The sequence below is a fragment of the Melospiza georgiana genome, chromosome 3 (genome assembly GCF_028018845.1).
Source record: "Melospiza georgiana isolate bMelGeo1 chromosome 3, bMelGeo1.pri, whole genome shotgun sequence".
NCBI lineage: Eukaryota > Metazoa > Chordata > Aves > Passeriformes > Passerellidae > Melospiza > Melospiza georgiana.
Genome location: NC_080432.1, coordinates 95,884,300 through 95,910,122, shown reverse-complemented (window position 1 = coordinate 95,910,122; position 25,823 = coordinate 95,884,300). Strand labels below are relative to the sequence as shown.

Below are 25,823 nucleotides of genomic sequence, written 5' to 3'. Positions count from 1 at the left end.
ATCCTGTGTTTATCAATTTCAAATTAAGTTATTCTAGATCTCTCTTCTTTCCTGAACAAGTTCACTGAAGCATACACAGAAACTCAGTTAAAGAGCATAACTTTGCATTTTTGAAATACAATATTTGGTCACTTAGTGCTGGAGACTGATGTATTGCAAATCACAATAAAAAATACACTGAGAAGCTGGGTGGTGTTTAATTTTTAGATATTATTTCCTAATATGACTTTAAAATTTCTTCAGGTTTTTGTTGTAGCATTAATCTTATTTTCTATCAATCTTTTATTATCTTTGATATGCTAACTTCATATATCATTATTAGAAAGCTTATGATATATGAAGTTAATATACTCATTGTTCTTTCTCATGGACCTATGCCTCCATCTCTAAACTTGTTTTCAGAAGGCATGGAAGAACATTGTTAACATTTTTGATTTCTTTTTAACTGTTGCCTTCTCAAGACTAGACAGGCCGTGAAAGGCAGTACCTCTTAACAGAAGGAAGATCTTAATGAACGATTGAAGATCAACAAGTAAAAGCAAAGTATTTTGATCTCTGATTCAGGAATTTTTTTTCTATTCAACCTAGGAAGAATGTATTCAGGGTCCAATGTCTGTCAATAATTGAATTGATATAGTTGTGTTTTCAATCACAGATTAAAGATCTTGCTGCAGCAGGTGTATCTTTACAGTCAGGAGTGTAATTATGTCTAGTTCATGGAAGAGGAGGGGACAAGTATATCTAGATATATTGAAGTTGTCTTTTGCATCCTTAATACTAATTTTTCCAATCTCTTAATTTCATCCAGTTTCTTAACTATTTGGATTTTCTTCGTGCATTTAAATACTTATGCATATGTTTAATGTTAAGCTTGTGAATTGAGAAATCCATGAAGTCAGTGCAGCTCACCGTGTGCTCTAAGCAGCATTTTTTGTCATAAGACATAGTAACTTGTATGTTTCTTGTGTGATTCGGGAATTCACAAAAATTGAGTGAAAATATGTACTGTGACTAATCTTGAAAAATATAAAGACATCATATTATCTAGAGACTCAAATCTGCATAGAGATGTTCATCAATTAACTAGTTGTAAATTCAATTCAGTAGATTTACCATTTCACTACCTTGGAAATTTTGGAAAATTTGATACAGCCTTTCTTCAGTCTTAGTGGATAGGAAAAGTAAGCAAAGCAAAGCCAGAATTACTGGTTCTTTTCCCTTCTCACTGAGTGCAAAAGAATTTTAATAGTTCATGGCTTAAGAGAGGCTGGGTTTTTTAGAGATTAGAATGATGAATAATTTACATTTGGGAAAATTTTTCAAATCTATTATACACAAAAATAAATTTTAGATTTTTTAGTGATTATTTTCATACCATTACTTAAGCATAAGCCCTTTTAGGTTTCCATCCTGCTTTCCTTTGTTCAGTATTACTTTTGAATTTAATCAAGGTACAGCATTTAATCAGCATTAAACCTATTTAAAGCTACTTAAGATGAAGAGTAAAGGTGATTTAGCACTATTTTTCAAGTAAAACTTCAAGAGGCAAACTGGAATCTGAAAAAGTTGCATTTACTTTTTCAGTGAATAAGGTTATATGTTCTGTGGTAGTGCAAAGCTCTTTTTGAAGTATTTTGGTTTTAGTGTTGCTTCATTTTACACGTAATGACTGATACTTTTAGAGTAGCCTTTCATAAGCACCTTTGCATTTGAGAATGTTGCCAGTGGGAGAAACTTTGATAAAGTGTGGAAGACTTTACTTAATATTTTTGTCATGAAGGGAGAATGTGATTTCATGGAAACATCAATAGATGTCTTCAGGTTTAAAATATGCCTTATAGAAACAGGACTGACTTTTTCTGTCCAAATATTTTTTCCAGTCACTTTATTTCTAATATATTTCTAAACTATATTGTAAATTCTGCATTGTAGTGACACACCCTCTACAATTTCATGTATGACAAACGTATTTTTGAGTAACCATCATTGATTTTAAATTATAGACCATCGCCTAAACCCAGAGACTTTCATCAGAGACATGTCAGCAAGCAGCAGGAGTCCTGCTTATTGGTTTAGTATGCAGCATAATCCACTTCTAGAAAAAATTCTCTGGTTGTCCCAAAGGCTATACTTGTTTCAGTTCATAGAGTGTTTGGCATTGACCACATAATGCTCCTTCTCTCATTTGCTTATGTGGGCAGCCTTGATTGTTTTTCAAGATTCTGCAAGCAGGATATAATTGCTTTGTGCTCCTAAACTATAAAATTTATTGGCTAACACACATGAGGTGGATGAGGATATTGCAGTATTCATCATCCTTGTGGAATGGGCAATGGGTCTTTGCTGATCTGGCAGCCAACAGTCCTGGGGGAAAGGTTGAGCCTCCACTGCTCCATAGAAGACAAGGGAATTGTCTTCTATGCTGCCAAGTTACTATCCTCCATTTACCCAGTTTTCTTCCTTGAGGTTTTATACCTATTCATATCACTGCTTTTCCTTTTTAAGTCTTGATCTGTTAAATAGGGTTATTTCAAGAATTTTAGCTGTGTCTAGAATTTAGTCTTTCCTTTTTTGCATGAATACTCTTGTTTCTTATACTTTTGTTACAATGAAGAACTTTTCTCAGAAGACTTAGACAATACTGCACAACTGTGCTGTTGTGTTATTATGCAGTGTATCACAAATAGATGAACATCCAGGAAAATGGTAATACCTACCTACATGCCCACAAATCTTCATCGTGCACTTTTCCATCAGGATCTTAGATTTCACACATTTTCTGGTTCAGGATGATTTGCTTTCTTACCCTACATTTTTCTGTTGCCACCTCTTACAGAAATTTATTTCCAAATTAATTTCTTACATTTCCACATCTCTTTATTTACTATGCTTTTTCCTATATTGCTGTTTCCAGCGGATCTGCCCAAAAGCAACAGCAGCTTTGACTGCCCAGCAGAGCCAAGAGCACAGGGCCTCAGGAAAGCAGCACTGCTGCTGCCCATGTGCTGTCCTTACACATCAGTGGCCCACAGATCAGCTGACTGGTACTTGTTGGGGAGCAAACAAACGCATCTGCCTTGCTGCAGGGCTTGGAGCCTGAATCCAACTGTGACCCCTGCACAGACAGAGTAACATCTGAGGATTGGCTTGTTAGGGTTTTCCTCCTCAAGGAGGCTGAGGACACACTGTCCCTGTGTTTCACCTTGTTTGGTTGCTGTCCAGGTTCTGCACTGATTCCAGTTTCAGGGACTGTTGCAGTACTTGTAAGCAAGTCTGCTTCTGCCTGCTGGGGCTTCTTGCAGCTGTTACTGGCAGCAGAAGTGCCCCACAGTGTGGCACTGGTGTGCCCTAGGATAGGCTGCTTAGAGGTCCATGAAACAGAAAGTTTTTTGTACTAATTTTCCTTGGTCAGCTTCTCTTCACTTGAGAGCACTTAGACTGGATGACCAGTCTGATCTCGTTTAAAATCCCTGAAATTTACAGTATGGATATAAGGAGCCTCATCATCAACTGCTTTGATTCATGACCTCTTTCTCTTCTGCCTCTTCACATGTGACTTTTGTGTCCTGGTTTTCAGCTGGGATAGGATTAACTTTCTTCTTAGTATCTGGTACAGTGCTATGTTTTTGATTGAGTATGGGGATGACGTTGATAACACACTGATATTTTAGTTCTATCTAAGTCGTGCTTTCCCTAAATCAAAGACTTTTCCCTGTCCCATGCTCTGCCTGCAAACAAGTGCACAAGAAGTTGGGAGCAAGCATGGCCAGGAGAGGTGACCCAAACTGGCCAAAAATATATTCCATGGCAAAGAAATATTCCATCCCATAGAACATCATCCTTGGAATATAAACTGTGGAGAATTGTCTGGGAGCTAGTTGCTGCTTAGGAATGGGCTAAGGATCAGTCAGCAGGGGATGAGGAATTGAATTGTGTATCCCTCGTTTCTCTTAGGTTTTATTGCACGCTGTCTCCTTTCCATTACTATTATTATATTATACTTCAAAAATTAAACTGTTCTCGTCTCAACCTACAAGTTTTTATGTTTTTTTTTCAAGTCTTGTCCCCATCCCTGGGGGCTAGCATGGGGTAGAAGAATGGGGCTGGAAAGGAGGGTTGAGCAAATGGCTGCATGGTAAATAGTTGCCAGCTAAGGTTAAACCATGGCAGCTTGCTGATACAAAGAATGCTTAAGATTTCTCCACTCACTTCTGAGTCAATCAGACACTGTGGACAAGGCATGCATTCTTTGAATTCATCCTTTTCTTCTTTGCCTCAACTGGAATTTCAAACTCACCCTCTTCCTTCTATCCCCAATTCAAAGATGCTTCCACTTTTTTAAAACAGTCCAATGGCCCTAACATAAGCCCTGAATTAAAAATTGTTCACATTTTCCACTATTGATGTATGTATTACTAACATCTCAAATAGAAGTTTATTATTGAGATGCCCACACTAATGTTCATCACCTCTACCAATGTATGTACCCAGAACAGATTACTTCTGATTGCTTTGTGACAGTTTTGAAATGCTTTAATTCCCTTAAATTTCTGTACATAGATGTCTTTTCTATGCAAGCTAATAAAAATTATAATAAAATAAATAAATAAAATGTAGGATGAGAAGTGGGGTAATGACCTCCAATGCAACTTGTATCATGATTTTTAAAATACATAGAGAAATATTTCCTAAGTATTTACTAATGAACTGTAATTTTTATCTGCCAAAAGAGTGATGAACAATTTATTTTTTAAAAAGTGCTATTTTGTAAAAAAGGCACATTTGCAGTAGCAACAGCTAAATTGCAGAAATCAAGAATATTCTATTCAGTCCTTTCTTTTTTACTTCTATTTTCTTTTCTCATAGTACTCTCTTTGTTAACATTGATGGCATTCTTCTAAGCCTCAAGGTGTGACCTTAAAGGTCATGTATAAGACTAATAGGCTTTCTTTAATACTATCAGTCTTTTAAGGATAAGAGCCTTAATTTTAATTAATTATGCATTTCATGAGTTAAAAATCCTCAAATTCCAACAAAAAAAAAGTTAAAATTTAGAAAGTTAGTGAATAGACCTCAAAATAATGTCATTGTTTGTATCTATGGAGAGTTGATTGAAATTTCAACATAACATTATCCCCATTAATTCTGTAAGGCAGGAAATATGCAAATTGTAGATCAAAATAATGTTATTCTTTAGGACAAAACTAACTCAAACTTCAAGTTAGAATTGTATTAAATTCTAGTCACAACCTCTTTAATTACAGCAGTCCCTGTTTCCCTTTTGTGGAAGAATAATGAAAAGTGTGAATCACATTTTCCACATAATTTATTGAAATCCTTCATTAGTGAGAATTGACATTTGTATTCCATACTAAACAAGTTCTTTATGCTTGGAAAGTAGCTCTCTTAATGTGTTTAAAATTGCTAGGAGTCTATTACCATTTTGGATGAATACTGATTGCTGTGCCATTGGTATTTTCACGACCAAATCAGTTTCAAATGAGGATTATGAAGAGTGTATTAAAACAATTGCTGGAAGAGAATATAGCATTTTTTCAGTACTACTATCAATTAAAATTTACTCCTTCTATAATCCCACAGCTGAACAGACAGGAATGTTATTTATAGGAGATGCAATAATACAGGTGAGTAAACATTTGCTTTTTTCTACAGACATTTGTTTCTTACTTGCTTTTATTTCAGTAAATAACTTCCCATTACAAATAATTTTCTCCCTATTGTATCTGTTTTTAGGTTAATGGTATAAATGTAGAAAGCGCTACCCATGAAGAAGTGGTAAGTCATTCCATTTTGATTTTTTATTGGTGTACAAAATATCTTATGTCCAAACAGTTCTGTCTCTGATCTTGTTTCAAATGAATTTACTCTTTTTTACTATAAATACAGTGCTATTTATCAGGTTTATAATGTATTTGATTATTAAAACTTTTCCAGTTATTTAATTCCATTTTGAAATCAAATTTGCCATAATGCTTGGTCTAACCTGAAACAAAATAATTGAATAGTGGTCAGGTTTTACAGATTTGCTTCATTTATCAGACTGACCATATGATGACAAAGCCAGTCCACATTCACTTGATGTGCAGTGCTTTTCTGGTCTGCAGTGCAAGGCCTTATAGATAAAAATTGTTACCCCTGTTGCCTGTTTATGACCAGTATCTCAGAATAACATCTGTAGCAACCATAAATGACATGGGCTTTGGCAGTCTTATCAGCAGGGCAGAAATTACATGGCCAAAGGAACTAAACTTGCTTTTATTACTTGAAGGTGATCTCTCTAGGTCAAGATAAAGTGCAGCTGCATGATCTTGCAGTCCTTTTCTTGGTGTTGATTAATACCATCAAGCTGACTCTCTTACAGACAGTCTCAGTAATAGTTAGATCTATTGTGTATTGGTGAACTGCCCTCCTGCTGCCTGTGTTATTATTGCACAGAAAAAAAATTAAACTTCCAGAAAGCTACTCCTCAGAAAATGGTAAGCTATTTCCATTAAGAATTGTTTGTAAAAAGTAAGAAGTGGTCCAGAACTGTCAGTGCAACACAACAGAGATGAGGAATGAGAGAGAAATGCATAGTGCTGCTCCTTTCCCTGTACATGGGAATTCAGTAGAAGCATTGAGCATAATTGCTACTACCACAGCCTGTTACTGTGATGAGAATAGGGTTAGAAGAATGTGTCAGGCAATAGACATAAGAAATGTTTCTATCAGATGAGGTGGGCTGTTGGCAAAGCTCCTCAGAGAATGGAACATTTATTATTTCTTCTTTTATCAAAATTATGTCTTTGCATTTTTATGAAATAATGGTTGAGATAAAGTTCTCTTTATTTGAACATTGTGGGTTTGCAATTTGAAGGAAATGCTTTAAGGAAGAAGGTATATAACATATTAAGCTTGTTACAATATATTAAGCTAGTAATATAGAAATGTAGTGATTATGGGTAATTGTCCAAAAAGCAGGAGGTTAAGGATGAAGAACTCATTTCTTTTAGAAAATCATGCCTACATCTTCTCTCTCTGTAAAGGATGCCCTAAATGTCACTCAGGTTAAATGAGAGGTGCTCCAGCCCTTCTATTCAAAACACATTCATTAGTGAGGCTTGGGTAGTCTTAATCCACTCTGGGTTCAAGTTTACCCAACCTTGTTAACATAATACAATGGAAGTCTGTCAAAGGTTATTGAGTCATTCTTTTGGCTTGCTCTATATGCATCTGGCATTAAGAGGCAGAAGCAAATGTTTCTTACTTTTTTGGTGTTGAACCGTTTTTTTCTGGGTTTTTTTTCTGTTTGTTTGTCTTGTGGTTTATTTTATTTTTTAAATTGTAACTCTAACAAATGCTTTCAAAATTTTTCTTTCAGTTTTTTATTTTGTTTGTTTCACAATGGCATTCCTTTTTCAGACTTTTTTCTCTGTTGTTTTTTTTTTTTTTAACTTTCTGCCATTTTAGAATGTCTGCTAGTTCACCCTTGCAGGATGTGAGGAGGTGCACACAGTCAGCACACTAGAAAAACCTTTCTTTTACAAAACTGAAGCTCAAGTGTAATTGTACATCAGTATGGCTCACAGGTGTTAAAGACCTAAAACCTATTGGGGTTAATTCATGGGAGAGAAGGCTACAAAATCTGAGAACTTTAGGAAAGGAGGCCAGTGTGTTCTGCCTGCTACCTACCATCTTCCTTCCTGAGATGTTTATGGAGTTAGCCAGTCCTGATTGTACCAATCAGGGGGAGTTTTGTTTCTTGAGCCATGAACTTCAGCAGTGTTAAAAGGTGATTACTTCTGGGCAAACCAAACAATTAGCTACTCAGTCAGCAACAACTGAACAACAAACTAGCTCTTTGTTTTTCATTTCTGATACTAGAATTTGTTTTTCTCCGCAATTATTCAAGCTGCCACTATCACACATTAGTTCTGGCTAAGGGTTTGGATAGAATAAATAATTCAGAATCAGTGCCAAGAAAAATTCTGCTTTTGTAGTAGGTAATACAATAAGTGTTGAAAATTGAAAATAATTTCTTTTCCTTGAAACTTAAGTTTATTTTTAGAAATAGTCTACTGGTGTGGAGAATGCAGAAAATGTTGATTCAGAGATTAATATAGTTTCTGTATTGTGTATCAGAGAGGCAATTTAATTTTCTTTCCCTGGTGGCTAATCAGATTGTCAGTGTGCATAACATGAAAGGAGCAGTCAGATCTCCTGAGTGGAGAGAAAGAGGGAAGCAAAGATAAGGGAGTATTTTGGTTGAAGTTCACAAAAGTGTGCCACTTGGTGTTCTTTGGCTGGGACTTCAATTTTCAAGATATAAATACAATAAACTGTGAAAGGAAATGAAACATGAGATTGCAGTTTTCTGATTCAACAGAATTTTTTAGATTCATAGAGTCAAAAAATGGCTTATTTGGAAGGGATCTTGAAGATCATCTACTTCCAACACCCCTGCCATGGGCAGGAACACCTTCCTTTTACACCAGGTTGCTCAAAGTCCCATCCAGCCTGGCCTTGAACACTTCAGGGATGGGACATCTTCACTTTCTCTGGCAACCTGCTCCAGTGCCTCACCATCTCCACAGTAAAGAATTTCTTCCTAATTTCTACTCCAAACCTCCTCTTCTTGAGTTTAAAATTGTTCTCCCTTGAACTATCACTACATTCTCTTGTAAAAAGTCCCTCTTCAACTCTCTTGTAGCCCCTTTAGAGTCTGGAAGGTCTCCCCTGAGTTTTCTCCAGGCTGAACAACCCCAACTCCCAAAGCCTGCCATCATAGGAGAGGTGCTCCAGCCCTTTGAGCATCTTCTTGGCCCACCTGATAATCACAGAGCAGAGCAGACTTCTTGGCATTTTGTGTTGTGTCTGAGTACTTCTCTCTCCCTGTTCTTAGTGAAAGAGAAAAATTAGATTCAGAAAGATTTTTGTGAGTCCCCGAGGTAAGCACTGCCCTCTGCTGAAATGCGCTAGAAGTACCTGCTTGTTTCCACCACAAGCAAATTGTAGGAAATGTGATGAAAAACCATCTCTGTTGCCTTTCAAAGGGGAATTGGACAGGGTTCTACGTAATCTCTCTTGAAGACTGTTTTGTATGAATCTATGATTAGTTCAAATTTAATTTTGTATGAAATTAATCCTATTTCGAGGATTAATAAACTGATTATTTCCATTAACTAGAAAATGCAGGAGAGGGTGTTTAGTTATACAAAAATGGAAAATTAGGTGTTGCATGTTATTTTTTTCTTACTATATCTTATTCATGTATTTCATAGTATTAGGATGTTTGACACATTTTTAGTATTCCACACAAATGTTCATCTCTTTGGAGTTTTGCCCAGTGATGCAGGAAAGTACTTGGAAACATTTTTTCTTTTTATTTATGAATATTCTCACCAAAGGAAATTGCTAAATAAACAATATCCATTAAAACAGAGAATCTAGCCATTAAAACAGAAAATCTATTTAATACGAATAATTTTAGATTTTCAGAATTTTAAACAGGTTTTAGTCAATAGTAATTTTTTTTTAAGTATTTAGTACTTAAGATGTTTAATGCTATTTAATGTGTCATTGGCATGTCTGGCTGGCAGTGATGAACATGTTCTTCATTAGGTTGATTAATTGAGATACAAGGATTGAACCTCAAAATTGTTTATCTTCATTGAGATACTGAGATTTTATTTTCATTTGTGAATTAGCTATTTTGGAATTGAAGTTCTCTTCATGCTCTTCTGGAATTCAGTTCCAAATGGTGAAGCACAGACTATCCATATAATAACAGAAAAAAAGAGATCAAATAGAAAAACAGAGGAGAATACATAACTAGAATAGGCACATAATGGTTAATTACTCAACAAATACATCAAAACTAATAAAATAATAAAAAACATAGAGTTAGAGTGATGGACTATTAAAATAATTATGAAATTATATATATATATAAATTATAATTATATAAAAATAATTATGAACTAGCTTTTCAGATAGATGCTTGAGAAGTAGAAAAAATAATTTTTTATTTACAAAGTTTACTGTGTAATAATATCTTAATAATATGACTATATTTATAAGTAGATTTTATTGATTTATTGCAATAATTAATCTTCAAACAAATTAAGATATGTATTTACAATGTGAAAATTACAGTGTTATGCTCTGTTGATTAAACCACATGTTAATATTGGACTACGTAATTCATTAATATTTGAGGCAACAGCTTTATGACATTTAGAGAAATAAATAAAGTTTTTATTTGATATACACAGAAGTTTTAAGATTACTGCTAGAAATAGTCAGCAATACAGATCAAAGCTCAAGGAAATTTTTTAGCTAGATTGCCCAGGAAGTTGCTACACTAACATATATAGGTGCCCTTACTGACCTACGCATCTTTCTGACCCTAGACTGACTATTAGCTTCAAATTACTTCTTGAATTTCGGAAGTTTTGCCTGTGGGGTACTTTTTGGTTTGAACATGATTTTTCACCCAACAGAAAAGATGTTCATAAGTAAAAAATGAAGAGTGTAATTCAAGTACAACAAGTATAAAATGGATATTAAATTAAGGAAAAATGACTATTTTTCTGTGTAGACAAAGTGTGCATGTTTCATTTCTTGGAAGTCTATCTTAATGGTAATATTGAAACTTCACAGTACTTTTAGCAATGCTTTGAATGATTTACTTGAATAGTTCGTCCTTTGTCCTGCAATTTTTTTGTTTTCTCAGCATAAAAGAAATACTCTATTAATATTAGAAGGGTAATTCAAACCGGATCCAGAAGAACCAGAAACTGAGTTTTTTTCACCTCATGTGAACATTGTGTGATTCCTCTGCATGTCATGAAACCGTTTGATTTCTTTCTTCAACTGCATGGCTCTCACATTTTCTCAGTAATTTACAGGGTTTGCTTTTAGATTGCGTAGATTGCTTTTGGTTTTTCAGATGGTTTAGATTATAGTAAACTATTTCTACTTAGTGTTTAAGCCAAAACCTTTAGCATCTTATACATTTCTCACTTTAGCTAATTTCCAACACTGACCTACATTGTCATTAGGTATTCAAAAAGACATTAAGAGGATTCCAAATACCAATTTTTCTATGACTAGTTTCTGTGTAAGAAACTTCATCTTGTTTTTGATTACACATATTGTCTTCTCAATATGGTGCTTTTATAATTTTCTTTAAATGAACAATTTAGGGTGTGGAGTAAGTATATCTTGAGTGGCTTAAGGTTTTGATGTGCTCCAGGCTATGACAGCGTCTCCAGTTACCTAAAGGTGTGTGAACAGAAACATCATGGGTAAAATCCATGACCCAGAAGTATTATTAACAGGGAGCTTGCTGAAATAATCTCAGACCAACCCCTTGCTTTATTATTAGGAGACATATTTGGTATCAGCCAGTGTGAGCATATAGAATTGGAACTGTTTGTAGGTTACTTTCAAGCACAATGCAGTTTTGACACACAGCTGTTCAAGAAACTGCATCATTTCTATAGGTTGTTTTTCATTGAGAAGCTCTTTACACATGAAAAATTCATGAAGTTTATGTTTAGTTAATGCATTGTTATATATTTATAGGACTACAGACACACCAGAGAAAAGTTATCAATCTTTTGAAGATTTTACTTTCTTAATTTTATCTTAGTAGTAGTTCTCATTGTTCATTTGTCATTGCCTCAGTCAGTTCTAAAATAATGCTTTAGTCATCTATAATGTGGACAGCAAATACCTGTTAATACTGAATATATATCTGCAGGACAGCTGCATGCATCAGACCTGAGGCAGGAACTGGGAGAAATGAACCAACTTCTATTAAGCAGCATTTATTAATGAGTTTAGTGTAGTGACTTTCATTAAGTACTGTGTACTTCAGAAAATTTGCTGTTGCTATGTAGGTGGTTAGAAATAAACATCAATAGCAAAAAGGCTAATATGTGATATTTGCTGGACGTAATTTTCTTTCAGTTATCCCATAGAATTTTCCTGAGCTACTTTCATGGAGATTTAGTCACAGCAGAACAGAAGTTATCATGACAGTGAGACAAATAATTTTAAAAAGTTTTTCACCTTGTTTGGATGAAACTTATCTAAATTTAATTTCCTTTCTCCAGGTGCTAATTTCCCACAAGTATTCTGTATCCCAGCACCGCATAAAGATAAAGCTACCTCAAATCATCTAATTACAATATAATTTTACAACTTTGTGGAATGTACAATTCATTCTCATTGTTTCCAGATGCTCTGAGAAGTGTGATTATTTCCTCACTGAATGCATCTGGCAACATTTCTCACTAAGAAACAAGTTATAGGATACTTTTGGTCTCCAATGTCTTTCACATGCAAATGATAAAACTCACATGCTTTAAAACATGATTTTGCCATTTAAATTTGCATCCATTTGCTCCCTTACTGTGCTTTTGTAGGAGATAGCAAAATTTCAGAGAAAGATTTTTTTTTAATTGGAGTAACATAAGTACCTGCGTAAAATTTAAGCCTAAAATATTATGAAGCTTTTGTAATGTAATTGTGGAAATCAACTTTATTTCAAGCTCTAAATATGTTAAGAAAGTATTTACATTAAGTAGTTCATATTTCAGCTCTGCTATTTTACCTCCATCATTGCACAGGAACTTCATTTCCTACGTTAGAGTAGCAGCAAGTACTCTGGCATTAGGAGCATTCCCAATGTGCATAATCTTTGAGCACAAAAGCAGAATTACTATAATTAAAACTGATGGAAGAATTCAGGTACCTCACACAAAGGAGCTTTAGGAAGAATTGAAATCTTTGTTAAGCTATGGATGCAAAATGTAGCACTTAGGTAAAGCACAACAGTGTGGCTGGACAGCTACAATTTTAAGTAATTTCTAAGGGTACAAGGAGTTATGATATTTAAAAAATTTTTTGAAAGGCCTTTCTTTTAACCCTTTTAAATTTCTGTTTATTTCTTTAATAAGTGTTGAAAGACGTACAAAGGATTTATGAGAAATTATACCAGCCACTTTATTCATAAGTAGAGGGGCACTTTCTTCCATCTCCTCCTCCACCTCCCACCTGTACAAAACTGAGTACCATAGAGGTAGGTTAAATACGTGAATAAAAAAGGGACTTGGAATAAGAACAAAAGGGTGTAAGCTATCTGTGGGTAAATCAGTGGGGAGGTTGGGGGGAATTATCTTTGAAAGTGCTGGTAGGAAAAGAAAAAGCTACTTCATAGCTTCATGAACAATATTGTAATATGTCTCTTGTTATCCTTGATAATGAGTATGAAGACTCCTGCTTCCTTTGATCCTTATTCCTGTGCCCAAAGTAGTCTATCTCTTAGTCACTCTGCTCAGTTTCCACTCTGAGCAGTATCTCAGAGTGGAAACTAAACTAACTTAAGCAGCATCACCTCCATCTCATTTCTCTCTTACACCTTCTTTTTCCTATCTATACAGTGTTTTCTGCTTTTCATTAATTTGCTGCCTTATATTAGGTGACCTTCGGTATTTCATCAAGGTATAGAGAATTTTGAAGTGCTCTAGCTCGATGTTATCAACATAACATAGCTGCAGGCTAATAAAGAGTTAGTGTGCGCCCTGGTGATTCCAAAAATATTAATTAAATAAATGTTTGTGAAAGATTAGACTTAGGCTGTTTACATAAGTGAAACTCAGTTGTGTCTTTAAAGTTTTTTTTTTTAATGGAAAGGGAAATATAAGTTATATAGAGGCCTTACAACCACATAAAATTAACCCATTAATAAAATTGGTGTATTTCTGATCACAAGAGGGATTTACTCCTTTGAGATCACAGTATATATTGTACATAAGTACTGTTTCTCCTCATAAAGTTATTGATTTAATAGGATTGGGATTTAAATAAGTGTATGGATCTTATAGGTATCACTGATATTTCAGACGCATTTGTTTAGCTGCTGACTTGAGGATGAATAATAGCACCTATGCTTGTTCCTTATTGTAGAGAGCAGACAAAACAGTCATAGAGCAGAAGTGTATTCATACACTTCAAATGGCAAATATTCTACCACAGTGCATCAAAAGTATTAAAGGATTGGATTAGAAAATCAAAAGGGTTTTTTGGTGGTTTTTTTTTTTTTCTGTCTGATATGATATTAGGCATCAAAAAGTCTAATACAAAAATGTCTGGAAGAAAAAGTATAGCCCTGTATTTAAACAGTTATGGCTCTGACTGTAATCAGCTCTCTGAGGGAAGAGAGACCAATTCAGGAGATTGCAACATGACAGTGGGATTTGAATGCCATTCCCCTTGTCAAATAGCATGTTATTTTCCAAGTGAAGGAAATTTTTAGTATTGAATAAAATTATATACTTTATGGCAGTCTATTCTGAAGCTGAATGCAGTAGCAAAAGTACAGGGAATCAATAACAGGTCTATAATCGTTCTCAGGATTACAGTTCTGAGACAGTATAAAGAAGTTTCAGGTATGGGGCTTTTCCTAAAAAAGATTTCTCCCTGATTTGTGCTGAATATTGCAGATGATCTGCAGGTTTATGTTGATAGTAGCACTTTCATGTCTGTGGAATTGGGGAAACAAAAGCATTAAGGACTAGCATAGAGGGGTACTACTACTATGAAATAGTGCTGAACTTTATCTGCAGGTATTCCTCTTATTCTTTTATGTTCACCTACATGCTGTAAGGTGGCAGTGGACACACGACTGACCGAAAATAGTGGCAAGCATCAGCCCTTTATTATTCCCCCATACCACTTTTTATACCTCTTTTCTCACATGCATAGCACCAGCATGCTCTTTTATCTTTTGTGATGGGTCAGTACACATCAGCTTTCCACACTTCTTCCTTAATGCATGTCTTATACAGCTCCACCCATTAGGGATGAGGCTCTGCCATAGCCCCATTTCTGTTCTCCCACAATCTATTCTCTAACAGTAGGGAGTTTAGTAAAGGAGAAATGTTTATGTGTTCTAGGTACCTCTGTTCTTTAACTCTGAAAGAATGAACATATGAGTGATTACAAATAAATTCTGTGGCTGATTCAAACTGCAGGGCACTCTGTTAGACTGATCACTCCTTGGGTCTTCTGGCTTGTACTTCATGAGCTAATGTGTAGGCAACAAAAGCACTTCTTGGTGCTTCCTATCTTTAATCCTGTATTAACTGTAGAGTAGGCTAGAAGACCTAGATCAAAGGGATCATTGTGGAAAAGTTTGTTGTGAGAAAAGGAAGAAATGTCCAAATTGTTAGCAATTTCTAAACCCATATGACCTGCTGAGTTTGACAACTTCAAAATCTTCTGGTTTTGTTTTTACATTTGATAGCACAAGACAGCCTTTATTCAGTATTGCCAATTCTTCAACTGAAGTTACCTTTATCATCGTTTTATACCATTGCCATTAAAAAATGGCAGGGTTTTTTGGTGGATACCTCTCTCCTCAGAAACTTCAGGTCAGATAAAATCTGTTTCTGAGAGCTGTGGAGGTGTTACAGATACAAGCAAACAACAAAGAAAATGGGAAAGTAATGGCTACATGAAAACCTGCATTTAGTCTTTTTAGCTCAATCTGTGCTCCTTAGAGTTTGTATAAACTCAACCACTTAAGTATCATCTAGAAAAATTTCTATATATACTTGAAGATTATGAACCTGCAGGGTTAGGTTGTTCCAATTTCTTTGCTTGAAAATGACTGCAGAAATGGGTTTTTGTGACAGAAATGTTTGCAATTCTATGGGTACTGATTCCACTTTACCATATGTGTTTGCAATCACATGTAGTCAGATATGTGTATCTCTGTGTTGTGAGTTTTTGATACCTGAGGCAATTCTTTCTTTTTACAAGTAAAGCAAAACAGCAGATAAGCAGTAAAACATACTGCTTGTTCTTTAATTTTCAGTTCTGTGGTTTTGAACCCTTTTTGTTTATAGCACACTGATCACAGTTGAGACTGACCTTCATTTCCAGAGAGAAGTCCCCATAATGTTCTGATATTCTTGGAATTTTTTGAAAATTTTACTTTCTAAGGAATGGGTCTTCATGTTTCAGGTAATAGTTATCCTTAAGCAAGTTTATTTAAACTTTTATTGTTTCAGGGAACAGCCAAGTCGACTCAAAATTTATTTTCCAATGCACAGCATGTAACAGCACCTTTGATCTTCCAGACAGTTTTGCAAGCATTGTTTACACAATACTAATTACACACTAGGATGTTTAATTAAATAGAAAAATATGTACAGAATAATGAAAATAAAATTTAATTTTTTTTTTGTTCATAATGCCTGGTATTTATATCATACAGAAGCAGCATTATTTGTTTAAATTGATACTGAAGCTATCTGTAAAATATCTTCTACTATATTTATAGGCAGAAATTAGAGAAAAGTTAGAAATTAGTAAACTAATAAGTTTAATTAATTAAATTACTTAATTTAGAATTTAGAATTAAGAAATGAGTAAACTAATAAATTGCGGTTAAGTTTAAATCTGTGAAAATTTCCAAAGGCTACATTGACTGCCATTTTTCCTAGCATATTTGTATAAATTGTTCAGACACAAAGGCTTGCTTTGTATTAGCCAGCTAAGCATTTAGAAAGAGATTATTGCTCACTGAATAGTGCAATGCTAAGGAAAAGAAGAATCAAAAATATTTATTTGAAACCATTCCATATTTGACCATTGGAAAAGAGACAAGAAGTCGTTGTTTCTTGAATTAACTTAATTCTGTTTGTGGTCTTCCAATATGAATTGAAATCCAATTTTAATTTTAAAAACTATTTTTAAAGCCATTTTGTGTCTACTATAATTTTAAAATCTACCTGTACTGCAAGGTGTCTGTCACATATCTCCCTTGCCTACTCATAGACAGATAAGCACAATACCAGATTTTTTAGCCCTGTTTGTATGCTTTGAGCTGAAATTGCCAAGTTTCCTAAAGTGCCTCAAAGTATACTTTTGCTTCGGAGGCATTTTAAGTGTTAAACATTATCATTCTGTCTGAAAAGTGAAGAATTTTTTAAAACTTTCAGTTTTCTATATTTCATTGGGGTTTTTTTGTTTTGCTTTGTTTTGTTTTTTTACTATGATATGTTATGGTCTAATTCTTCATATATTTTACCACATCTCAGTTTTTTATCTGGTCTGTTGCAGGCTTGTAAATAACATTCCACCCAGATACTTTTCAAGTCCAAAACTTGCATTTCGTGTGAATTTCAAGTGTTTTATTTGGGAAATGCTTGTACCTCAAGCTCAGGCATTCATCAGGTGGTTCACATCCTTCTACTTCAGAATTTTTGCTTCAGACTTTTAGTCACATTTATGTACCTAAATATTCTTCAAGGCATGCCATATAAGATTAATTTTATCCAACTTCCTATGTTTAAAGTGTAAGGTTATCATCCAGATTCTTTGTATTTAGAGATTCATATCTGTGAATGAGGATTTCTTTGTATCGTAAGATCTTTACTGATTTCTAGAAAATATATTACCAAATACTTTAGAGTTGAATCTCTTAAATGGCCACAGTGAAATGATTTGTCTTCTGCACTCAGAACAGATATTGGCTAAGGGGCCATATGGGTGAAATAATTCATCAAAATCATTCTCATTTTCAATTTCAAGTGCTGTTCTTAATAAAACAGAACCTGTTTCAAACAGCCAAAACCTTTTCTAAATCTCTGAGCAGTGTGAATAATAATGTTCAGATATGTTTGAAGATTTAGTTCAAATCACAGTAAACACAAAGAACCAGAATTTAAAAAGAATGCCAGCAGCTTTGCATTGTGCCATTGGCTTGTCTGCATAGAAGTATATAGAATTTCCCTTAACTGGGTGTTGACAGTAAAAATGAGATGACAAAGGTTATTAGGTTTTTCTAAAATATGAGTAATATTTTTCTCTACAGACTCTCTGCTGTACTTAGTTGAGATATAGAATCTCCTATTTATATTTGTAACATTTTCTTTGTTCTGTTCCTGAGAAATGCATGTGAGAAAGAGAAGCGTAATAAACCCTGGGCTGATAAATGTTCTTAGAGATAAGCAAAGCCTGAAAACTGGAGCCAGCATGAAAAGCAAGCTTTTCAGCTGAAGCCCTTTTTTCCTTTATACACATGAACACGAGTAAGTGCATGAACACAGACACACAGAGTCAGCTGCACTAAATGCATTTAATCAACCTTTGGAAAACAACAAAACCCACTCACTTCTGCAATTCTCTTTTAATAATTTTACTACAACAGCGTAGCAGTGAATGTTACTTCAAAGATACTGGATTTGTCTTTTTGGACCTAGTGGACTTTTGCAAAAGCTTCAGCATCACAGAGCAGTGCATTATTTAGTGACCTTCTGACTGTTAAGACCTTCTTGTGATCACTGAAATTGATTTAGTTCTGTTAGTATGTGTGTGGTTCAACACTCTGGCCTCTTCAGGCACTACCCAAAGAATACTAAGCAGCTTCAGAGAGTATGATACGGTGTGAATATCTTTTAAGAGACTACTGATGCTTGGAAATTTTAAACCAAATCATTAATATTGGAGTTATTTCCTTTTCAAAGTATAATTTGAAATAAAAAATGAAATCTCATACTCTGCAACAGTTTCTAGTCTACTGTTTTGTTTTGTTCCAACAATTTTTGGATTTATTTTTGTAAAATTTGACTGATGTCTTCCAAAAGTATATTAGGCAATCTGTCATGCTGTCTCCTCTCATCTCTTGATAAATATAAATGTTTGTGTGAAAACATTCCTTGCTTAATTAGGAGGAAACATAGTTGTTCTTCTTTGTTTGCAAAAGGTTTATTTCAATTAAGAAATTAAAATTCTTTCCTGTTGTTCCAAAGGTAAATTTAAACTTCTTCACTTCTTTAGCTTATTTTAAAAGGCAATCACGAATAAAAAGTGAATTCTCAGTATTAATTTTATTTGGCTTATATTTCTTCCCATTAGATATATCAGGACTACAGTTAAAATCTGTTTGGTTTGAAATTTTCTATTTAATTATGCAAAAAACTGTTGTTTCTGTACTGATCATAAACTAAAGTTGGCATTTTTAATAGATTTACCATGTAGTTAAAAGTAAAATGGTATTACAAGAACAGCAGCACTTGGTAACAGGATCTTGTATTTTTTTGCCAGCTGTGACTTCTCCCTGCCCTCATACTTTCTGACATTTTTAATTTGGAAGGGAATATCCTTGTAAGAGTGGAGGGTTGTCCTATCTTTGAAACAGTAGAGTGAGACTAGCAAAGCTACCAATCATCTTCAGTCTTTATTGAGTAATAAATAATGTCTAAACTAGGAAATAGGAAATTTTCTGTAGGAAATAAGGGGCAGAGGAATTCAAGAGACATAGTTTTCTTGCACCTTAGAATTTAGGACACACTGGTTTGCTTTGCAGCCCTAACATACTTTTCTGTGACCTTAAAAATGCATGCAAAGTTTGCTACACTGTCATTCTTGTTTCCTCCTGTTGTGACCATCTTCAAATGGTTTAGTCAGAAATCAGTGATCTTATTCTTTTTCTCCACAGTGTTTTTTCCCACAATGAGACCTCAGGTTCTCTTATAGTCAGTTGTCCCCAAAAGCACAACACTGAGATTTCTGGGGTTGAGTAGGCAGAGTGAGGGGGGAGATGGGGGTGGAAGAAAAAAGAGAAAAAGGGTTCTTGGTTTCCATCAGACATAAGCTTGATATTTTCATGCAAGCAAATACATCAGTCTCTGGTGTAAGCATTATTTTATGTACATAAGTGAAAAACTTAAGATGTTTGAGGTAATCCTGCATCTCATGATGTTGGCCAACGTGGCATTGTGCTAACACAGTGGTCTGGAACAACACTACCACCAGCTTCCTCCCAGCACATCAAACCATTAAATGCATCTATATAAGTCGGTTTGCTACAGTTAGTTCCTTGTCTGCTTGGAGGATGAATGCTCTGGTTGTGCTCAGATTAGAGGCCACAAGCTGTAGCATCCATTTCTGACAAACTGGGTCAGGGATATGCAGGCCCTGTGTACAGGCCACATGCAAACCAAACACAATACCTGTTTCCTGAGAGTCATGGATATGAAACTGGGGAACACCTCTGCCCTGTAGTAGGAACTGAGTTCCATCAGAGATAATATGTGTAGTTCTGCATTTAAAAAAATACTTTATGTGATGGCGTGCTATTCCCCAAAGTGAATTCTGATGGTTTAAAACATGTCTAGAAGTGTGTGTGTGTGTATGTGTTCCCTTTTGGTTAACAAATGCTTACAGACAATAAAGAGACAAAACTCAAGACTGTATTTGAATCACAAAAGTGTGCTTAACTTGGTACCCAAATCAATCAAACCAAATACTTAAGATCAAGATATGTATGATGTATTAATACATTTCCATATATCTTTCTGTTTGTATACAGACAAAATTAATGTATTTTATCTACATAGACACATATTTCCCTACTATCCTATGTCAGTTTTATAAAATCAGTTAGTGGAAGTTGTGTTCAGCTGGTATGTAATATCAGGTTGCCCAGCAAATTATTTATTCAGGTTGTTCTACTGGTCTGGCCTACTCTTTTCCATTGTTGATGTGGCTGGATCCTCAACTATTCTACATTCTAAGACAGAAATGCTTACACTGAATTTATTATAGATCAACAGAAATGTTGATTTCATTGTAAGTAATGTGCTTTCCATGACTGATCGTTCTTTGGTTTAAAGTAGTTGTTATTTGTCACACTTGACAGGTACACCTACTGCGAAATGCTGGCGATGAAGTTACCATCACAGTTCAATACCTCAGGGAAGCTCCATCATTTTTAAAGCTCCCATTAGGTAAGAGGAAATTAGTGAATGGGAGTAATTTGTTTTCCTCTTTGCAGTATTCTTGTAATAAGCTGACAGTGACAGAAATAGAAATTCAATCCTTGAGTGCTTCACAGGAAGAAATAGAAAATTGTCTGTCTACTTTACTGTTTAACATATAAGAATCAAATGCATACTCCCTTGCTTCTTATGTATAATTTATTCAAAATAAAACTGAAAAAAATAATTAAGATGCAGTACAGTCATGGGTGATAGCTGAAAGTTTTTCAATAGAAGCTTTGCCTGAATACAATAAATAGTGTTTGCAAACATTTGAATCATACATTTACACTGAAAGTTACTTTAAGGACACTTACCAAACAAATAGATAACATTAATTATGTGTATTTCATAAATTACTTTGCTATTTTTGTTTTGTCAGCAGAATTATGTTGAGACAGCTGAGTATTTTAACAGTAGCAATACTAAAAATTGTATGAACAATACAGATCATGGAAGTTTGGGGCTCTTTTGATTATCAGATAAAATATTCAAATTGCACAGTTGTCATCAGTGTTGCAAGTAGAAAAGTGTTCATAATAAATCACTTTATTTGATCAAATTAATAATTTTGCACCAGTTTATTTTAGCAGATTATTTTCTCTCCAAAATAAGCAAAAAGTTTTGAAATGTGTCTTGTTCTTTGGATTGATTTAGATTTTATTTCTTTAAATTGCACTCAACTATATACTTGTGTTTTCCTATTTTCAGCAGACTCGTAGGTGTCATAGTTTAGACCTTGCCATTAGAAGAGTGTCATTCATTTAATCTAGATTTTTATACCTGTGAAAAGCCAACCTGACAGGCCTCTACTAAGCTGAACTATACATTTCATGCTAGAAACTTTCTTTCCGTGTTTACTGCTCATCATTTTCATTTGAAAATATATGGTCAGTTTTTCTTATAATGAGTCTTCATGTGTCTTCTTACTTTTCCTACTGGATCATCAGACAACTCTAAAATTATGTTGACTGCTCCTTGGATAACTATGTCCAAGCTTAAACATGAATTTGGCAAATTAGCAGCATCTTACCAGTAGTGTCTGTGTCATTGGGCATATTTATTTGTGACTATGACAGTGCTACTAGAACTTGTATCTCATCTTGTAGACTGACATCACATACTTGAACTGTATTGCCTGTCATTGGTTAACCTCAGCTAAGGGCCAAACTCTCATTCAGACACTCTCTCACTCCCTGTTCTCAAACAGGATGTGGTGTACAAATAGAACAAAAAAGAGATTAGCTATTAATTACCATCATGGCCAAAGCAGAGGCAATGTGGGAAAACTTAGACAAATGTATTGTCTATTAAAATAGATTCAGGCAATGAGAAACAAAGACAAATAAATTGTCCATCACCTTCTTCACTGACCTTGAGGTTCATTTGGTTTTTGTGTCACTCTTTCCCTTACTATTTTCTCCACCCTTCTGCATTTTACCCTTTGTTAAATAGTTTCCCAGAGGTGCTGCCAGCTCAGCTCCAGGGCCCAGTGGTAATGTGGGATCTGGCTGGATCTGTCTGTGCCTGGCCCAGGGCAGCCTCAACCATTCCCCACTTCTGGAGACATCCCAGCCCATCAACCCTTGCCACTAACACCTAGTACACACTACACAAGCTGGCTGCCACTTTCTCAAGTAGTTCATGTAGGTCCAGCAACATTGGTGCCCTCTTTGTGCATCATGGGGAGATTGGCTTTCTCACCAGGAACATCTCACTTTCTGCAGCATCTTTGTCTGGGAGCCTGAGATCATGGCACTGCTTCCATAAAGCGCCATTTCTGGAAATAGAAAGCAGCTCAATAGAAGCATACTCAATAAAAAAGAACTTGCTTGGTATGATCAGACATGTAAGGAACTTAGGAAATTACCCTTCTCCTGAACTGAACCTGGACCTCCACAAGAGCTTACATGCACCTCTCTAGAATGTTCAGTGTAGAGGCTGAAACCAAGGTTTGAGAGTCAAGTGATCTTTGGTAAATGACTTGCTATAAATATTCATTCTTGTAAAGAGAAAAGAAGCAAATAAGGTGTATGGAAAATAGTTAGGACTTAATGCAATATATAAACTGGAGTTACAGAGAATAGCACCCCATTTCAAGAAGAGTTTTTCACAAGTCCATGCACAAAAGGGAATTCCAGTCATGAAGCATTATGACACATTTAGAAAGCTAAGTAGCAATTGCATTATGCAATAAAGAAATTCCCAAATCACACTGCAGGCAGGATTTAAGTGCGTGCATGCATATTCTGAAGTATTTTGGCTACTCCAGCCATCCCAGAAGGCTCAGGCACTTGTTCCAGCATTCAGTCAGACCAGCTGCTGTGCTGGCAGTTTTAGTGCTGTGCTGTGTTCATTGTAACTGCAATCATACTGTCTCTTCCCATCAACCCATATCATCACCATGAGCACATCATCAGGAGTAGCATCTGCCTCCCCTGCTCCCTTCTGATGCATCTCCCTTCCCTACACCATCTCATGTCATGGCAAAATGTCATAACATGGAAATATCTACCTACAGGTCTCACAGCATTTTTTATCTGACTCCTTTGTTATTGCCAACAAAAAAACCCCAGAATTTGACATGGGTTTATCTGTAGATACTGATTAAGTATCACTTAAGGATGAGACAAGGACTGCTTGTTTTGAATATCTCATTCTCAGTGAAAAAAGGCTTAATCCTGAAGACAGTTAAGCACACAAAAAGACCCCATGAGCACAGCCCCTCTCAGATGACATCTAGAAACCTTTTTTATTTCTAGACATTAAATATAGCGTATGGATATTTAATTGTCTGACTTTCTGAAATACAAGTATTATTTCTGTCTTGGTTGGGTGAATTATATTAAACAATCTTCCTGTGTTTTACAGCTGGAATAGATGTTGTCTGATATATACATATATTTTTAACATCAGCAGTTTGTTTTTTTTAACTGATTTCCAGGTTCCCCTGGACCATCAAGTGATCACAGCAGTGGAACTTCATCACCTCTCTTTGACAGTGGCTTACATTTGAATGGAAACTCAACTAACACGGTATGCAAATGAATAATAAAAGCATAGTGGATGTGAACTTTATAAGTTCTTTTCTCATTTTGAGCTTCAAAATGCTAGAGTAAGACTAACTTAGCTTTGGTTTTTTTTGTTGTTTGCATTGATTGATTTTTAAGTGTACTTACAAAGTCCACAACACACAGCCATGAACTGCTAGGTTTTTGCTCTGGGACAGCTGAGACATTTGGAAGAGTGAACACAGTAAGATGTAATCATTATTTAGACATGAATTCATGTGAACTTTTGTTATACTTTGTTGCATTATACTGTTAAATTTAATCCAGCTGGAGATGCTGAAATGCAGGTGAAATTAAGAAAATAATGTAAAGTTGAATTCTTGAAGAAAACTTTTTAAATAGGAAAGATAGGGGGAGAAAGAGAAAGAAAAAAAAGAGGAAAAAAATGTCTCTTTCTTTTACCCAGAGGATATTCAGTTCTTCTTTCTGTAGTGAACAACTGTGATTAAATTAATTGCAGCACTGTGGGGAAAGAAAAGAAAAAACTTTTTCTCCAGGAAAAGTGGTAGTCACCAAAGAACATAGGGTGTCTTAGCAAGCAAGAGTGCTGTCCTTTCAGTAATGAAGATTGAAGATGTAAATACTAGCTGTACAAGGACATGGACCTTCATGCTCAAAACCTTTTTGACACCTAACAAATCTCAGCTCTAGTCTTTCAGTTGGATATTAAATTATAGAGAAAGAAGACACACTGAATGGACAGAAGCTTCTCCTCTGTTTTCCCTTTTCTTCTCAGACAGTAATAAAATTGTCTGATGCTCACTGTACTTCTCTCAAGCTTTGCACTTCTTCAACCACTGTCTCTCAATACTACTCCTTAAAGCTTGTTTGCATCTGCTAAAAATACATATATTCATGTATGATGGTATAAAGGCATAATGTACAATAAATAAATAAATAGAAATATGCTTTTCGGTGCTGATACCTGTACCTCAGTGTTTGGTGACCAAAATGGTCGTAGATACAAAAGGTTTCATGTTTATTTGTTTGCAGTTATCCAGATGACTGTTAATTTGGACTGCCTTGTACTGTTGTTTTACTAAAGAATCCAAACCTCAGGATCCAGCATTCTGCTCTGCCTGTCCACCAGGTTCTCTGCAGGCAAAGAAAGTCCTTTCTGCAAAGAGCTTACATGATAAGAAAAGGGCTATGGTAGTGATTGCATTATCACATTTTAGTAAATTAGTGCCTACTAAATGCTAGAATTAGTGTGTTGTGATCATTTTTAACAATCATTATGACTGCTTTGGGAACTGCACACTTGTAACTCCTCATATTATAAAAATATAAATAAGTGGCTGGAGTTTTGTAGACTTGTAACAGAGTAATTTAGAGTTAGCACCCAAGATAGTACTCAAAAGACTGGGTATAGGCTTGAAATATAAGCAGAAAAACAAAAATTAAAAAAGGTGTAATAGTAAGGTACTGGGTTGATTTTATACAGCACTTAATTTTTCTGAAGCCTGACATAAACTCATGTGAAGAGCTATGTATAAAATAGACACTATGACCTGGAAGTGGAATAAACAGGGCAATCTACATCATAGATTGTAAAATTCATGATCTCCCTTCACAGAAAACAAAATGAAGAATTGCTAGAATCTTATTGTGAAACTCAAAAGCAGGGCCCTACATATTTTGAGCAGGAATGACTGGATGTTGAGATGATGCATTGTATGGTTAAACTTTTCCCTAGCTGTGACTTCACTGAGCTATGATCATATCTTGAAAAGTGGTTATGAATATGTTTCAACTACCATCTAGTGAACACTTCTATTTTATTCAATTAAATATTTTCAGGTTTATGGTAAAGTAAAAGCAGAACTGACATTTCCTGTAATGCTATTGCCTAATAAGACTAATGATATTTAAATCCTGTTTTTACATCACCCTGGTAGGGGAGATCTGACTC

At 35.0% G+C, this 25,823-nt stretch overlaps 1 protein-coding gene across 1 annotated transcript in view; it reads left to right on the top strand.

The window, feature by feature from the left end:
* SNTG2 (syntrophin gamma 2) overlaps positions 1-25,823 on the top strand; it is a 116,853-nt gene that overhangs the window by 16,949 nt on the left and 74,081 nt on the right. The window contains exons 4-7 of the mRNA XM_058020809.1: positions 5,602-5,645; positions 5,755-5,796; positions 20,723-20,810; positions 23,785-23,876. Coding sequence (XP_057876792.1) covers positions 5,602-5,645; positions 5,755-5,796; positions 20,723-20,810; positions 23,785-23,876 — 266 coding nt within the window. The remainder of the gene's footprint in view (positions 1-5,601; positions 5,646-5,754; positions 5,797-20,722; positions 20,811-23,784; positions 23,877-25,823) is intronic.